Raw genomic sequence first — 17,630 nt, 5'->3', positions numbered from 1 at the left:
CGAGACAGTGGGAAAGGGAAGCTGATCCATGCGGGGGATGCTGTTGGGTTCTCCTGTTTGACTCTAAAGCAGCACTGATCCCACCTCCCCCCAGTCTGCCTCTGAAATACGCTCCACAGCATCTGAGCTAAGCAGAGAACCCCAGAATCCCCCCAAGCCTTGTCGTTAGGGGTTGGCATCTCGCTATGTTCCCCTGTTGTGACAACTGGGCAGTGAGGCTGGTGCACAAATGGACAAGCCAGAAGGATCTTTCTCTTCCTTTTTCCTTCCTCTGGGCTTGTTCTTTCAACTTGGGAAGCCAGATGCTTTGGAGTTTAATTACATGCTGCAGTTGGAAACCCAGAATGTCAGAGCTGGAAAGGAAGAACCTTATTATAAATAATAGCTGCCAGCATTTACTGAACATCTACTCTGTGCCAGGCCCGTTTCCAGGCATTACCCCATTCAGCCTTCCTGACAGTTCAGGGGGCAGGCGCTATGGTCACCCCTGTTTTACAGGGAAGGAAATGAGAGTTCAGGGAGCTCACGGGGCATTTCCCAAGCCGTGCTGAGTGGTACATGGTGCAAAAAATATTACTTTGTGTTAGTTAAACCAAGCATCCTGCATCCCCCCCCCCCAGGAAATTGACAATGCACACCAATGTATTAAAGTCCCCGAGAAGTGCTGTATTGATCAGACCTCTTTAGGTCAGTGTCACCTCTGTTGAGCAGTTTGTAGAATGCAGGTATTAACGTGCTCCTTATTTTATGGATGGGATCATGGAGGCCCAGGCAGGGCTTTAGGTGCAGACCAGGCACAGATCTTGGGCCCCAGGCTCTCTGAACCCCACAGGAAATGTAAAGCAAAGGTAGACTATGGCCCATCTGGCCCACCACCTGTTTTTGTAAATGTAGATTTATTGAAGATTATCTGATCCAGGTCCTTTGATTTATAGATGAGCCAGTCAAGGCCTAGGGAGGATGGCTGACTTGCTCACGGTCACAGTAGCCAATTAGGGGCAGAGGCAGAAACAGATCCTAGATCTCTAAAATCCAGGTACTCTCTAAAACACAAATCAGACCGGTGGTGGGAGGTGAGGTGGCGGGTGGCGAGAGGCGGGCCGTGAAGCTCCACGATCCCTGTGATACCTGTCTCGGTCACCTGTTCCGAGGTGCGTACACAGGAACTGCCCCTTTCTACTCCTGCGCAGACACCTCTGAGGTGTCTCTCCCGCTGCTGTGGGTAAAGCTCCCATGGCCTGAGCTGCCTGGGGGCCCTCCACTGCCCTCCACTTGGTGTGCGGGACAAACGCTGAACCGGGCAACTGTGTTTATTTTAATTCTGTGAGCGATGCAGTAAATCATTATTAACTTCCCCTCTGCCAGTGTGAAACATGAGATCATTTGGATAGGAACCTGGCAGAAGGCAACCTTTGCCCGCTCCAGGGAGAGTTTGCCAAACAAATGAATAGTGTAATCAGGATCCTAAAGGGTTGTTTGAGACCACTTCAGAAAATGAATTATGTCCAAAGGTTCTTAGACTTCCCCCTGAAGTATGTTATACAATGGCCATCCATTTACATTTTTCATCTGTGTGTGTGTGTGTATGTGTGTGTAGTTTGAAGATGCAAAATAAAATCATTCTTATCTCATCATTAAAATGGCTCATGCAGGGGACACCTGGGTGGCTCAGTAGGTTGAGCATCTGTCTGCCTTCGGCTCAGGTCATGACCTCGGGGGCCCTGGGATCGAGCCTCACGTCAGGCTCCCTGCTCAGTGGGGAGTCTGTTTCTCCCTCTCCTCCCCTCCCCCCACCCGCTCATACTCTCTCTCAAATAAATAAATAAAATCCTTAAAAAAAATGGCTTCTGCCCAGGACACGTTTTAACATTGTTTGAAATGTGAAAATTTTAAAATATCTGCAGATTTAAACGTTTTAGTTCAGAAAGGTCCATCTAGTAAGTGATACTAATTAAGGAGGTTTTATTAACCCCTGAATCCAGGCGAGGGAGGCACCTGACTGACCCTGGGCAGCCATGACATGCCAGAAAGCCAAAGGTTCCTCTAGAAACAGCTGCAGGGGACAGCAGGGCATAAACGGTGGTCTCAGGGTAGAGGCTCTTCCTGGAACAGCCAGACTGCCCAGATGGCCTTTCCAGAGCTGGAAGATGCCGACTTGTCACTGAGGTGGAGGGTAAAAATAGTTCTGTGTGGGTGGCAGCTGGGCCCAGAGGCCCTGGCTTCCTTGTCTCTGGAGCAGAGAAGGCAGCCCAGGTGACAGACAACTTCTTAGGCTCCCGAGGCCTCCCACAAGCTCTGGGGGCTCGGGGGGGTCTTTCCCTAGCAATGAAGCCCCCCCAGACCCGTCCACACACCAAGTGCTGGAAAAAGCCGGGGTCAGGTTTTAAGGTAGCAAAGGGTTGCATTCTGGCTGTGTCAGTCACCAACCAGCTCTGTGTCCTCCGGCAGAATCTCTCTCCTTCCTGAGCCTCCATTTTCTCATCCGTCAAATGGGGCTAATGGTTTCTCTCCCTAAGGTGGCTGTGAAACTTAAATAACAAAGAGAGCCAACACATTTTACACTGCAGCCTCACTCTTCTGCCCCTCTCCCTCCCACCAGTTGCTCACCATCCATCCGGCGCATTTTTCAAGAGTGGCTCTGAGGCAAGCCAGCTGTATGTCAGCCCCGTGGAAAGGTCTACATGGACAGGAACTGAGGTCTCGAGACAAGTGCCATGTCAGGGAGCTTTCTCAGAAGCCAATCCTCTACCCCCAGGCAAGCTCTCAGGCGACCGTGGCGCCAGCCACCACCCTGGCTGCAACCTCATGAGACACTGACTGGAAGTTCCCAGCTAAGCTGCGTCCAGCTTCCGGGCCCCCCGAAAGCTGTGTGAAGTCGTAAATGTTTGCTACAATTGGGGATAAGCTGTGATGCAGCAGTAATAACTAAGATGCTTCCCTTTCGGGGCTGTCATAAGAATTAAGAGATGGGGCGCCTGGGTAGCTCAGTTGGGTCAACGGCTGCCTTTGGCTCAGGTCATGATCTCAGGGTCCTGGGATCAAGTCCTGCATCGGGCTCCCTGCTCAGCGGGGAGTCGGCTTCTCCCTCCCCCACTCCCCCTGCTTGTGTTCCCTCTCTCGCTGTGCTCTCTCTGTCAAATAAATAAATAAGATCTTAAAAAAATAAAGAATTAAGAGTTAATGCACATCAAATAGCCACCAGACGTACTGGGACCGGTGGCTCCAGAAAGGGCAGAAAGGAGAAGCAGAAGGAAGGAGCATGAGATAAGGAGCCTCGGTCCAGGTCCGAGCCAGGAAGGCCCCTCTTCCAGAGCTCTGGCGAGCAGTCTGACAGACTCAATATACCCACAGACAATGGCTGCGCCACCTGTAAAAATAGAATTCTGACCCGCTCCCTGCAGCAACAGCTAAGGAGGCGAACCCCTCTCGGAGCAGCCACGAGGCCTCCCCTGTAGCACTTGGCCCAAACACAGCCCAGACTGGACCGCTAGCTGACAGCCTCCCTAATTTTGCCCCCACGTCCAATGTAGGACAAACTGGGAAAAGTCCAATAGGCTCCCCTAACCAATCACATAGGGTACCCCCCTTCTAGTTAGCACACCTAAAGCTTCCCCATGCCGAGAGAGCCTCTGATCAGAACCTGAAGCCTTCCCTTTGTCCCACTCTAAAGCTTTCCTATTCTTCTGCAGGCCTTCAATTCTCGGCTGAACTCAAGTGATTGGTAGCTGACTCCCTTGGGGTAGTGGGCTCGGAACGCAGCCTTTGCGTCTTCTCATTTGGGTGGTCTTTGTTTATTTCCACAAGCCCATGTTCTCTCTCTGCTTTCCCGGCCCCAGGTCAAAGACAACATCTTCCTCTTCCCCCAGGTAGCTACAGAAACCAGCTCAGGGATGATGGAAGGGGGAGGGTAGGAATACTTAAGAACATAGCTTTGGAACAAGACAGATCTGGGCTCAAATTCTGGTTCTGATACTTAACTAGCTGTGTGATCTTGAGTAAGCCAATTAACCACTCTGAGTTTCTTCATCTCAAGAAGACAATCCAGTGGAACCCAAGGGCTGGTGTAAGAATTCAGGGGGGTACAGGGGCGCCTGGGTGGCTCAGTCAGTTAAGCAGCTGCCTTCGGCTCGGGTCATGATCCTGGGGTCCTGGGATCGAGCCCCACGTCCAGCTCCCTGCTCAGCAGAGAGCCTGCTTCTCCCGCTCCCTCTGCCTGCCACTCTGCCTATTTGTGCGCTCTCTCTATCTCTCTGTCAAATAAATAAATAAAATCTTAAAAAAAAAGAATTCAGTGAGGTACTAATATATTTAACGCCCCGAGCATACAGTAGGGGTTTAATAAAGGAAAGGCCAGCCATCAGTCCCCTCACAGCCTCTTGCTGGTGTAGGCAGGCCTCTCTGGTCCCCAGCATTCCTCCTCCCACCCCTGCTTTCTGCACAGCAGGCAGCTTGACCTCCGCGCCCGCGGCATCGAGTCAAGAGCACAGACTCCATGTCCAGGGCATAGCCAAGCTCAGGGGCTGGTCTCGAGAGAACCTTGGGCAAAGGACAGAGCCAAGCATTTCTCTAAAGAAATCCACTGGCCAAAAGCAGAGGGCAAAATATCTGGCCAGAAACCTGTTGTCTCTCTGTTCTATCCCGGCTCTCAGGGGTGGTCAGGGCCGGGAGACCCTTGTGCCAGGCGGTTCTTCCAGGACCCAGGAGGGTGAGCCAGGTCTTCTTCCCCCAATCTCTCCTGTGTCTGTGTGTGTGTCAGTTTCCTTGTCTCTAAAATGAAAAACGTAAGAGCTTCCCAGGAGGCACACACACGTGAATTAGTTCTAATGGTGGGGCCGTGGCTTTGAGATGCTTCACCCTGGGGCGTCGTGAGTCCCCTCACTCCCACTCGCCAAGCCTTTCCATCGCCCGGTCTCTCCCTCTGCCACCAAGAGCAGCATCCAAGCCTCCTGCAGCATCTTCTGCCTGGACTATGGAAAAGACTGCTAAACGCTTTCCCTTCTTCTCCACAGCTCAAACAATGCAAATTACATCAGGGTGAGAAACCATCCCACATCCCATAAAGTCAGGCAGATTTTTAAAATAATGACAATAACCAGGATCGGGGGCAATGCCCCCCTTCCCCACAGGGCTGGAGTGTAAATTGGTATATTTCTAAATCATTTTTAGAAGATTTATTTATATATATTTTAGGAGAGAGAACACGCAGGTGCATGAGGTGGGGGTGGGGGGGCAGAGGGAGAGGGAGAGAAATCCTTAAGCCGACTCCCCCACCTCGAGAGGGGAGCCCAAGGCAGCGCTGGATCCCAGGATCCCTGAGATCATGACCTGAGCCAAAATCAAGAGTTTCATGCTCAACCGACTGAGCCACGCAGGTGTCCCCTACACTGGTATATTTCTGCAGAACAATTTGATAGGATGTAACCTTCTGATTCTGCAGGTCCATTTTTCAAAATATAAAGGAAACAATTAGACTATGGAAAAGTCTGCACAGACTTTGTTACAGGGTCTTGACCGTAATATTGCTTTCCACACAAAAAAGGGGGAACAACTAAAATACCCCAAAATAAACACCTTCGTAAAATAGATTGTGTAGTTTCTACCTTGAAACACCATCCCTTCACTTAAACTGCTATTACAGATCAGTGGTTCTCAAAGCACAACCCTGAGGAGTAGCACCAAGAGCTTCCCCTGGGAATTTGTTAGAAATGCACATCCTGGGGTCTCCATCCCCAACCTACTGCTTCAGAAACTCTGGTCTGGGCCCAGCCATCTGGGTCTTAACAAGTCCTCCAGGATATTCAGAACCACTGTTGTAGAAGAATATTTATCACTACTTAAAAATACACAAATGACAAAAGGTTGCAAAACAATAGGGACAAAACAGTGGGTATGAACAGTGAATCGTTATTTGAATATACGTATGTATTGAGACATACAAAGAAAAAAGCCCAGAAGATTTTATACCAAGCTGGTAACGGTCGACGACTCTGGGTGGTGGGATTACGAGGTCTTAGATTTTTTTAATTTTGCTAATCCATACTCTCTAGTTTACAATGATGCGTTTTTTGTAAAAAGGAATGAAGGGGGGGGGAAACCGAAATAAACTTCTTCTTAAATTAAAATTAAAAAAAAAAATCGAGTGAGGCGGGGTAGGGGCAGGGTGGGAAGGAGGCAGCACGCCCCGCCGCCACAGCCTGCAGCCCGGGGACAGCGGGGAGGGGCGGGGAGGGGCGGGGAGGAGCGGGGAGAGGCTTGCGGGAGCGCCCCGCACCCCTCGCCACCGCCGCGGCGGCGCGAAGAGAGAGGCGAGGGAAGCCAATGCCGCGGGTCACGACTACTCCTGATGTCTAGGAAGATTTACTAGGAGGGGAAGAGCGGAGATGAGATTTAGGGCCGACTTCAGGAAGAACTTAACAGCTACGAGGACCGAATCACGGAATGGGCGCCTTGGGGAGATCTTCCACCCCGAAACAGTCCGCCGCTGCCCCCCGGGGCTCGACCGCCGCCGGCCCGCGGGCGGGACTGCCCGCCTCTCCGACCCCTTCCAGCGCCCGCACTCGGGGGCAGGGAGGGGGGAGCAGCGGGGCCTGGGGGAGGGGGGCGGCGAGGGGGCCGGGGGGGCCGAGGGGGCGGGGCCGTTGCTAGGGGAGGGGCGGCGGGGCGCTCGCGCAGCGCAGCAGACTAGCGAGACGAGCGATCCGCTCCCCGGCTCCAGCTCGCGGGCCGCCTGTTGCTCCTCACTCCGGGCCGCCGCTTCCCACCCGGCGCCCAGGGGCAGGGGGCGCGAGGGGTGCCGGCGCGCGGGCGGCCTCCCGCCTTCCCCTCTCCCCGCGCGCAGCCAGAGCCCAGCGTCTCCGGGAGCGCGGGCACCCGCCCGCCTCCCCGTGCGCCCCGGCCCGCGCCGAGACCCCGGGCGCCGAGCGGCGATGAATGCGACCTTCCTGAACCACAGCGGCCTGGAGGCGGCGGGCGCCTTGGGCGGCAGCGGCGGGGCCGCCCTGGGGAACCGCAGCCACGGGCTGGGCTCGTGGCTGGGCTGCTGCCGGGGGGTGGGGGGTGGCGCGCCGCTGGCCGCCAGCGACGGGGTCCCCGCGGGGCTGGCGCCCGACGAGCGCAGCCTGTGGGTGTCGCGCGTGGCGCAGATCGCTGTGCTCTGCGTGCTGTCGCTCACCGTGGTCTTCGGCGTGTTCTTCCTGGGCTGCAACCTGCTCATCAAGTCGGAGAGCATGATCAACTTTCTGGTGCAGGAGCGCCGGCCTTCCAAGGACGTGGGCGCCGCCATCCTGGGGCTGTACTGAGGCCGCCCCGGCCCGCGCACCGCCAGCCCGGCCCTCAAGCAGACGAGAAGGGAGACCAGGATCCTCGTGCCCCGCGCGGGCTCTGCCGCCGCCTGGCCGGCCGCGCGAGGGACAGCCACGGACCTCGGGCCCCCTCCCCCCGCCAGGACCGGGACACCGCGGGACTCGAGGCGGCGGCGCGGGGAGGGACATCCACGCCCGGCTGGCCCTGTGTGCGCCTCGGCGTGGCTGGGTGGGAGAGGTCGTGCGAGGCCGCCCGGGGCCGAGGTCACGTGCGTGGGAGTTTGGGGTGTCTGGAGGTGGGGCGGGGTGGGGGAAGTCGTTGGAGAATCCGAGTCGCTGAGCTTGTTGGCCTGATTTAGCTTTTGAAAAGAAACCTTGTGATAAAACTGCAGCCGTCTGGCTTCCGGCGGTTTCCCACCCGCACCTCGGCGGGGTGTGTGTGCACGTGTGTTGGGATGTGTTGTTGCCTGGGGCAGGGGCGGGAGGGCGGTGTGTACCCCCTGGGCCGCCTGGCCGCCTGACTGCGGAGCCCAGGGGGCAGGTCCGGGGCCCCTGAGACCCCACTCCCCCGAGGCTAAGGAGGCTATAGCTCCGGAGGGGATAGGGCTGGTCCCGCAGGGAGAATATTTAAATCTTTGGGAAATTTTAATCTATTCCGTGAGATTAAAAAAAAAAAAAAAATTCAGTGACTTAAGTGCAAAAGGGGCGAACAGCAAAATTAATACCTCAGGACTGTGAACAAATACAAATTAATGGGGGGGTGGCTAGATCTAGTTACATTACAGGGCCTAAAGCCTCCTCTAAGGGCTGGTTTGGACCCCACCCTTGTCGAGTGTGAACGAGTAGTAGTGGGGCGCTGAAAATATGCCCTTGCTGTCTGGGGAGCGGGGAAAGCAAGTTCAGGTGAAAGCTTTGTGGTGCAAAGGACCCAGGATGTTTAAAATGCAGAAAAGGCTTCCAAATGCCACCCTGTGGAGGGAATTTCCAACCTCCCATTATGAGTTGCCCCCTGCTGCCCAGAACCCTGCCACCTCTTGCAGATGCACAATTAACTCAAAGCAGTGTTAATGCCTAAGAACATGGGCACTCACTGGCCAAGAGGGAGTGGGTGGCTCTGCTTTCTGGGCTGGGGTGGGCTGGGGTGGGTGGGCAGATAGGAGGAAGGAACGCTGGGCTTTGTAGCTTATGTATAGACCCCATTGTCCTAACCCCAGGCAGGCACCTTGGTGCTTGGAAGATTGGGGGTGGGGGAGAGGGCTCTAATGGATTTCTCCCTAGCCTCTCTTTTGCCACCCGTGGAAGTGAAGGTGAATGAGAAGGAAGATGGCTGAAGCCTTTCTTGGCTTTGGGAAGAGAAGTGAAGGGAACACAGTCCCCTGTCTTCAGCACCGAGTTGCACCCCGGGAGAGGGGACAGTATCTCAACAAAAGCATAGATGGTCTCGGACTAGGAAGAATCCAGAATCTTCCTGGCTCCTGAGCCCTCCCGGGTAGTCAGAATCCTCATCATTGGGACGTGTCACCTGCCCACCCACCTCCCCACCCCAATCTCAGACCTGGGAGAATTCGTCCAGTTTGACAGGTGAGGCCAGTAAAGGGGCCAGAGACTACTTGTGAAGTGTCCATGGGGCAAAACCTACGATGTGGAGAACATTCTGTTGATAGCTTGGACAGGCAGGTAGTCCAGCGCCATCTGGGGAGAGCAGCCTTGAATGATGTGGGTAGCCTGTGTATCTGGCCTTGTTTGGCACAGGTGTCTGGAGCCTGGCTCACCCAATGCCTGCAGGACTCAGCTCAGACAGCCGCAGGGGTTCCCTTAAAACCCCAAGTGACTGGTAAGTGGGAGTTCCAGGAGGAATAGAGGCTTAGACACTTTCCTGGCTGACCAAGTGAGAATCAGCACTGTGAGAACTTTCCTCTACTAACATGGATCTGCTGCTCCCTGTGACCAGGGCAAGAGCAGGGCATTCAAGAGTTAAGTTGCCTGAATTTGTTGAAAAAGGAAAGCCTTAGTGGGGAAGGCTTGTTCTCACTGCAAGAAAAAAAAAAGGCCAATGAAGACATGTCTGTGTCCTCACATGTGTATTGGTGCCCTCCATCCCATGACTAGTACACTCGCATGTACAAATACACACACACACGGGCACATGTGCATGAGTGTATGTTCACGCATGCACGCACACTCAAAGACAGGCTCCAGCGTCAAGGAGAACAACAGCGAGTTCAAGTGGGGTCTCCCAGTGTTTGCTGAGCTGTCTTATATAAAGCGTGGGGGCAGGGGAGCGGGAAACACAGAGTTACGTAAGAGCATATGAGGTCTGGGCTGCTGGGGAAAGGTGAGGCTGGATCAGAATCCTGAGCCTGGAGCTTGGAGGATGGAGGAGGGACCTGCTTCTCCAAAGTCTTTTCCCCACCCCTACTCTGAGGCAGGGAGAGCTCCTCTTACAAGGCCTGCCCAGGAGGCTGGGGCCAAATCTCCGAAGGTTCCAGGTTCACAAAAGATGACCTGGGACCCTGGTCTTTGAAATCTTAGTTGCCATGCTTCCTAGCTCTGTGGCTCTGGGGAAGTAACTCAACCTCTCTGTGCCTGGGTTTCCTCATCTATAAAACGGGAAGGAACCGACCCCAGAGCTCCCAGGAAATGATGTGTGTAAAGTAGCCTGACATGTAATAGATAGTAACGTGATTACCTACCATTATTATGATCATTGTTATTTTGGTTTATTGCATGAATGTTTTCCCTAGCCAAATATATTTGGTTCTCTGAATTGAGATCCTTGGACAGAAAAAGTCATTCATATATGCAACGTATTTTGTCGTTTCCAAAGCACTTTCCTAAGCAGGACAAAAATAATGGATCATGTTAATAAGGTCTTAGATAGTGTGTCAAGCACTGAGCTCCACTCCTGTGAGGAGGGTTTCATTATTACTCCCATTTTGCTGATGAAGAAACTAAGGCTCAAAGAGGTTGCCTGACATCACATAGCTAAGAACGTGCCGAGCTAGGATTCACCCCTGCCTGTGTGACCCCAGACTGGACTCTACGTGGTCCTGTTTACTCTCCACAACGGCTTAGTGAGTAAGCGCAGATATTCTCCCGTGGGCGCGTTTGTAGGAGAGGCAACTAAAGTTCAGTTAAACAGGCCTGCCCAAGTTCATTCACTCACCCAGGGTCTCTTGTGAATCCGCTGTGGACCGGGTTCTGCACCAGGCACCGGGGTGAGCAAGGGGGTGGCAGAGCCAGAGTCTAGCTCAGCCTCGGGCCCACGGAGCCCCAGATACTCACATCCCTTCTCAGGGCCACTAGCCATGGGGCTGGGCGCTGGTTCCACCAATATCAAGGACTAAGTCAGACCCTCTGCTTCCCTCCCTCTGAGTCAGGGATGCAATTTCTGGGGTCAGGTGCCCTCACTAGCAAGACAGCCCCTGGAAGGGGGGACAGAGGGAGGGCTGACCCCAGAACGTCTGCTCACTTCCCCGCTTGCTTGTTGGAGCCCACTTCACACGTGCTCAGCTCGCTGCTGGGAGTCCCCCTCCCTGAACCTCCCCAGACCCCAAGCCAGCAACAGACCAAGAGCAGCCCCGAGCATTTAGGGACGTTTCAGAGGCAAAGGGTGACGTGTGATGGTTATGGGTACAGACAAAAATGGTCCACACCGAGCATTCCAAAGTGAGGGAAAAGACATATGGGTGCACCTGCCCGCGGGAATATGCATGTGCGCCCGTGCACGCGCACACACACGCACGCACACACATGTTTTATACAAAAGACTTTAGTAGGATTTCTGAATAGCAGCCCTGGAGTGCAGCTCACGATTCCCTCTTGGTAATCAAGGTCACAAGAGGTATTCGGGATGTCCGGATCCCTGACCCCCAGAGGCCAGCCAAGCCTCTCGGCCCTGAGGCAGCACTTGCTAACTCTTGCAGCCATATGCCTTTAAACTCAGGAACCTGCAATTCTAGTCCATAGATAGAAGGAGCTTAATCCACAGGGAACACTCTCGAATTTTCGGGAGAAAGAAATAAAGCAACAGTCAGAAAACTAGCTCTTATAAGACCAACATCTGGCTTTCTGTGTGTTCTCCCATCTTGGAGGAGCCAAAGGCCACATCGGTGGGGCCTGGTAGCCCTCCACACGTGGGCTGACCCAGGCGGACAGGCCAGAGGACACCTCCTGACACAGACACCCCTGTGGACACTTTGAGTCTTCCTTTGCACCCTTCCTTGTGCTCTGTTCGCAAACCAGATTACGATGGTGGTAAACTATCTTTTTCTCTCTTTAAACGGTTGCTTTGCTCCTCGCTTTCAGGGCATTATCTAAATTCGTCCTCAGAGCAATCCTTTAAGGCAGATGTTAGCATTATCCCCACTTTCCTTTTTACTGATGATGAATCTGAGGCCCAAAGAGGTTAGGTAGTGGGCTCGAGGTCACAGCGGCACCTAAAGGGTGGCGCAGGTGACATGCAGACCCGGGCCCCCTGGTTCCGGTTCAGCCAGCTGTGTCCCAGATGGCTCTCCTGGGGCTGCCGCGGAGGAGGTTGCTAAGCTCAAGGCAACTCTGCCCTTGAGACGCTAGTAATGCAATAATGGAACAACCATCCACATGCGGACTCAGTGGGGCCGTCCTCTGTGCCTCCACCGTGGGGGGGGTGTGGCCAGCCCGTGGGGTGCGGGCTTCTGGTGGGAGCTTACAGCTGGCTGTGAGCCTCGGTTTCTCATGGGGCCTGTGTGGCAATGGAACGCTTGTGCAGAAAGCCCAGGACAGGGGACCTGGACATCGATGATGACACAACCAGACAGGCAGAGGCCAACCTCCATCACCGATGGTCCTGCTGCACGAGCTGCTGCTTCCCTGTGAGCTGGGCCAGGCTGACAGACCTGTGCTCCAAAGGTGAAGTTCAGCAAGGACTCCAGGGGCCTTGCATGCCACCCTCGCCTTCTTGCTGAGGTGCGGTTGCCGGTCTGGGTCCCGTTCCCGTAGCAACACTGAAGGTGACTGTGGCTGGGCTTCGAAGAAAAAGCAGGTACTTGCCTTGAGGGGGTTTCCCCCCCTCCCCAGGCGGACTCTGCCCTCTGCCCACCACCCCAGGTCCAGGCTTCGCTCGGAGGGTGACCTTTCCTCAAAGCCGGGCCCTGGGCTCTGCCCCTCTCTCTGCTTCCCAAAGTTTCACCCTCAGTGCAGGGAGGGAGAGGGAGGGAGCGTGCTGCCATCACCCCCTCCTGCTGAAACCAGCCCGTCTCCCTGCCTTGTTTTGTGTGGGGAAAATGAGAGTGGTGCTCCGGCCGGGGATCAAGGGGGCAGAGGGGATCAATCTGGGGTCTTGAGTCCTTTCCAGGAGGGCAGCCGGATTGGCTCCTCCTGGGGTTGGGAAACTTTGGGCCATAAGAAGGCTCTGGAGACCTGGGAAGGGAGAGGAGGAGGAAAGACTCAGGGGCAGGACGAGGGACCCAGAGCAGTGGAGGGCTGGAGGGGGGCCCAGCCGAGGAGGCCCCCGCCATGGCCCAGTCCTGGGGCACCGGAGCGGGTCTGGGCAGAGCCACAGCAAGGGCCAGGCGTCAGCAGTGATGCTTTCAGTGCAAGACCTCCCCTTGGACCCATGATTTCCAAACTTGGCAGCTCATGAGAATTACCTGGCTGAGCTTTCAAAGTCCTGCCGCCCACGTTGCACCCCAGACCAATTACAGCAGAATCTCTGTGGGTGGGAACCAGGCTTCGGAATTAGAAAACCCTTCCCTGTTCAGTGACCATCAGGGGGTGCTGGTCACAGGAGAGATGCCCCTGGCATTTCAGGCTTATGCAGACCCTGCTTGCCACCTGCATCCTCAAGACCCTCGCGACCATCTGTGCAGGAGCGCTGGTGTCAGGGAGCAGGCGAAGGGAATGGAATGAGTTCAGACTTTACAGAACCAGCTGTGTGTGCAGCAGCAAGTTAATTAAGTGCTCTGAGTCACACTCTGCTCATCTGTCGAATGGGGATTATAAAGCCCGCTTCCTGTGTTTGTTGAGAAGGGTCCATGGGATGATGATGGCTGAGCTTGGCACAGGGCTCTGCCCACGGTAGGTGTTGGATAACTGGTTGTGAGTGTCATGAGGATGCCGGTTGACCTTGGAGGGGCTTTCTTAAAACCTCGGTGCCAGCCCCTTTCCCGGCACTCCTCTCTGCTCTGAGGGTCCAGCCCCCAAGCTCTACTCTGAAAATGCTGCATATCTTTGTACATCTACATCACAACAGCTAATGTTTATTAAGCCCTTCTATGTGTTAGGCTCCGTTCTAACTCTCCCAAGAGTTGCTTCTACTAACATCCTTACATTTGAGGAAACCGAGGTCCAGCCAGGTGAAGAGACTAGTCTGAGGTTGTATAGCCAGTAAGTGGAGCAGGGATCCAAACCCAGGCAGACTGGTTTCTGAGCTCACCCTCCGAACCACCAGGCAGATGGCCAAAGTGTGTGGCATGTGCCTTGCTCTGCCTTGCCGTTATGGGTCCTGGTTTCATGTCTGTCTCCTTCACTGCATTATCCCTGAGAACTGTCTTCCCTGTGTGTGTATTTTCTACAGCACCCAGAATGATGCTTTATTCAGTTTGGGGATATCACAATCCTTTGTTGAACTGAGGACACAGCTCCTGTTTCCAAGGGACCCCACTCATCCTAGGGATCAAAGATTGATAATCAAATCAAACACAAGCAGGAGGGTGGGCACTCTCTTCAGTCAGATGAAAATAAAATTTCGTGGGGATGATTCCCCTTTTAGGTGCTAATAAGCATACTTGCCATTTAAAGAAGATCTTTCACACGCCAGGAATGGTGTGAAGCACTCTTCCTATTTTATCTCATAATCCTTTCTGATTTTTCTATAACCCATATCTAATCATCCCTGCAAGGCCGATATTGTCATCTTTGCTTAAGAAGACAAGGCTCAAATTGCTTAGGTCACTCATCTAAGACCACAGTGAATCATTGGTATGATCAGAGTTCAAATTCAAGTCTATCTGAGTTCAAAGGATATCTGGAAGGTGAATACCTGGTATATTTCACAATTTCAATCGAAATTTTGAAATGAAACCATTCCTTGATTTTTCGGTTTCATGGTTTGGGACGTGGGAGGTCTATTTTTGTGAGCACTTCCCACTTCTCTCTGTTGCAGATGTGATGGTGACTCGTCCATCATGAAATGCACTACTACTGAGGATGAAGATGCTTAGGGTGAGAGAAACAACCTGGCACCATCACTAGACAGATTATAAAGTGAAAGCTGTTATTATAAAAGTAGAGAGAGAAAGAGGAGGTTAGGTTAGGATGGTAGACAGGACACTCCAGCCGGCTCTACATCATTCTAAACATCAGGACGGACAGTAAAGAAAATCCATGGCATTGCAGGAAAACAGAAAGAGTGCCCTCAGTGGACTAGAAGTGATGAAGATTTCCTCGAACACAGATGGCAGATTAGGTCATGTTGAAGAGGGTGCCCAAAGCCCACAGGTCAGGCATGCAAGGTCTGCCACAGAGAGCGGGAACAGTGCCAGGGGTGCCCCCAGTTGGGATGCAGGACAAAGGAAGCAGGCGGAAGCATTCCTGAGTCCCGCAGGCGTTGTCGTCAGAGGGATCCGCCTCCTCCCTATCCCATCCTTCTTGCCATCAGAGGCAACTCTGAGGTCGTGTCATGGGTGGGACCCCAGCGAGGATACGGAAGAGGAGAAATTACTTATGCCCATGGGGAGCTTAAGATGCACTGACCCCTAAAGATTAGGAAAGGTTCACGATGGCGGTGAGAAGGCTGAGTAGCCCCAAAGACTGCTCTGGGTCCTTGATGTCACAACCCCCGTCCACCCTGGAAGCTGCCTTGTTAGGTTCCCGACTGCAGACTTGGATAATGGGATACACCACTTCTAAAAATGTGATTGTATATTAATTTTTCTGCAATGTACATATGGGCAGTCACATGTGTACTTACCAGGCGGGTGAAAAACCCCAATGAATTGCCATGGAGATGAAACCTGGGATGAGGTTGCCATGGTAACTAAATTGTTTCTAAAAGGCCACACCACCCTGGGGAAGTCGAAAGCGCCCGTCAAGGACTTGAAGTTAGAGGCCAAATCACAGACCCTCCCATCAGGGCTAGGTGCTCTTTCAGTTTCTTTTTACTCCTCCTTCCCCCCCCCCTTTCCATTCTTTGCCATCCCCAAAGGCAAGAGATTTAGATTTCGGAGATTTAAGCACTGGCTAAGCCCCTAATAAGTCACGGGGACCAGGTATCTGTGGGCCCTGAGGAGGCGTGAGGAGATGGGCTACTGGGCCTCCTCTCTAGCTCTGTCCTGACTTGCCGTGTGACCTTGGACCAGCCATTTATCTGTTCCTGGGTTTCCTCCTGTGCCAACTGAGGGCGGTGGACCAGATCAACTCTGAGATCACTCCAACACTTTTCCCTTTCTCTCCCAGGACCCTGCAAAACAGCGTCCCAAGTCCTACCCCAGTTGAGCTGTCTGTGGTGCTGAACACCTGGCTGCTGAGCTCTTGGGTCCTGTCCTGTTCTCAAAAGACCTGGCTGTTCTCAGCACCTTACAGACTTCTAGACTCACCCCCATCAGGAGTCCAGTGCCTGCTTGCAGCTGGAGAGGAGACTCCAGAGGGTCTTAGAATTCAGAGAGCCCCGGAGAAGGAATCTGGGGAAGTGGTCCTAGCCTGACTCTGACACAGCCCTCAGAACGATTTTGATGAAGACACACCTCCCCTGGGGACCTTTGTTTTCTCATCTGTGAACCTGAGGTAGGGACTAAGATGATCTCTAACACCGGATGGGCCCAGAATGGTCCTGGAAGCCTGCCTGGGCTGTGGGGGAGGGGAGAGCCTATAAAGGCAGCCATTCCCCGCCTGTCCCAAAGCTCAGACTTCTCTAGTGGTGATGAAGCGTGGGGAACAAAGCACATTTCCCGGTCAGGAACATGTGTTCTTTTGTCTGGAAGAAAAGACAGGCAGTGAGCAGATGCAGCATTTACATTTTCTCAAATGACCACCGAACACTGAGGATGATTAGAGCTTTTCATGAACTGTGTCAAAACTATAATAAAATCTCCAATTTATACCATCCGCCTACTTATTGATCATCTTTCCAGAACCCCTTCACTCTTCCAAGGTCCAGGATGAAAAAGACAATGAGGGGAAAGCTTGAAGGGCGCTCGTGCCAGGGGAGGCACAGACATTGTGATTCACTCCAAAATGGTTTGTGTTTTTCAGCCTTCGACTTCCCCGCTTGGCCACATAATGCGATGGTTGGGAGTGTGGAGTCCGTATCGAGAAGGGCCCTTGATTCAAGCCGGCTTCTGCTCCTTCTTAGTTGTAAGACATTCTTTCCAAGCTTCAGTTTCTTCGTTTGTAAAATCGGTGGAGGAGCGTTCATGATACGTATCTCTAAGTATGTTGAAAGGATTAAATAACGGCATTTAGGAAAAGGTTTAGCAAACAGTGTCTGGCACACCTCAGAAGTGACTGTTTTGGTTATCTATAGTTGCATAACAGACTACCTCCAAAACTTTATGGTTTGAGATAACTTTATTGTGTCTCCTGGTTCTGTGGGTTGACTGGGCCACTGTGGGCCAGCTGGGCACATCTGGGGGTTGTCTGGAGCCTTGGCGGGAACGGCTGGAAGGCAGGGTTCAGCCCTGATGGCTGGGCCGCTCTTTCCCTCAGTCTCGCGGCCTCTCCTTCTCCAGCTGGTTTCTACAGCAGGGTAGCTGTGCTTACTACACGGCAGCTTTTGTCCTCAAAGTGCAGAAGCACGGTTGCCAGGCCTTCATAAGGCTTAGGCTCAGAATTGGCATATTTTCTTCTCTGCCACATCCTATTTATTAAAATGAGTCACAGAGCCAGTCCAGATGCATTGTGGGAGGGGAGACTACATAAGGCCATGAAGACTGGGAGGCATGGTTCATTGGCAGGTGTCTTTGGAAACCAGCTGCTACATTGATCAATACACGAGTTTTATAATTGGAATTCCAAGTATGTTTCCCTCCCTTGTCTCTTTTTTTAGAAATATCATCTCTTGATGGGTTTGCACAGAGTTACCGAAAAGTACTTGTTGACTATATAGAGTAATTTAGAGTCATGTGGACACCCAAACTACAGTCCCCTGGGGTGGGTGTCATGTTTGTTCCTCCCATATCACCCCACCGGCCTAGGAGAGGGCTCTGCATACAGTAGGTATTAAATAAAAGCTGCGCATTTTGTTGGATATTAATATTTCTATACCAGCTTTATTTTGGTTAATATTTTCTTTGGGTATCTTTTTTAAAAACCTTTTCCTTGTAAGTTTTCCCTGTCAATGTTTATGTTAGG

General features: G+C 53.0%; 1 protein-coding gene across 1 annotated transcript; it reads left to right on the top strand.

Annotated features, from left to right (window-relative positions):
• The first annotated feature begins 6,926 nt into the window (after positions 1-6,926).
• LOC148163408 (reprimo-like protein) lies at positions 6,927-7,298 on the top strand. The gene has a single exon (XM_088027282.1). The coding sequence runs from the start codon at positions 6,927-6,929 to the stop codon at positions 7,296-7,298; it is 372 nt and encodes a 123-aa protein (XP_087883408.1).
• Positions 7,299-17,630: the final 10,332 nt, after the last annotated feature.

Source organism: Eumetopias jubatus, unplaced genomic scaffold, assembly GCF_037043125.1.
Source record: "Eumetopias jubatus isolate StellerSeaLion01/CBP00866 unplaced genomic scaffold, mEumJub1_p1.0 scaffold_10, whole genome shotgun sequence".
Classification (NCBI taxonomy): domain Eukaryota; kingdom Metazoa; phylum Chordata; class Mammalia; order Carnivora; family Otariidae; genus Eumetopias; species Eumetopias jubatus.
This window is presented reverse-complemented; position numbering and strand designations above follow the sequence as displayed.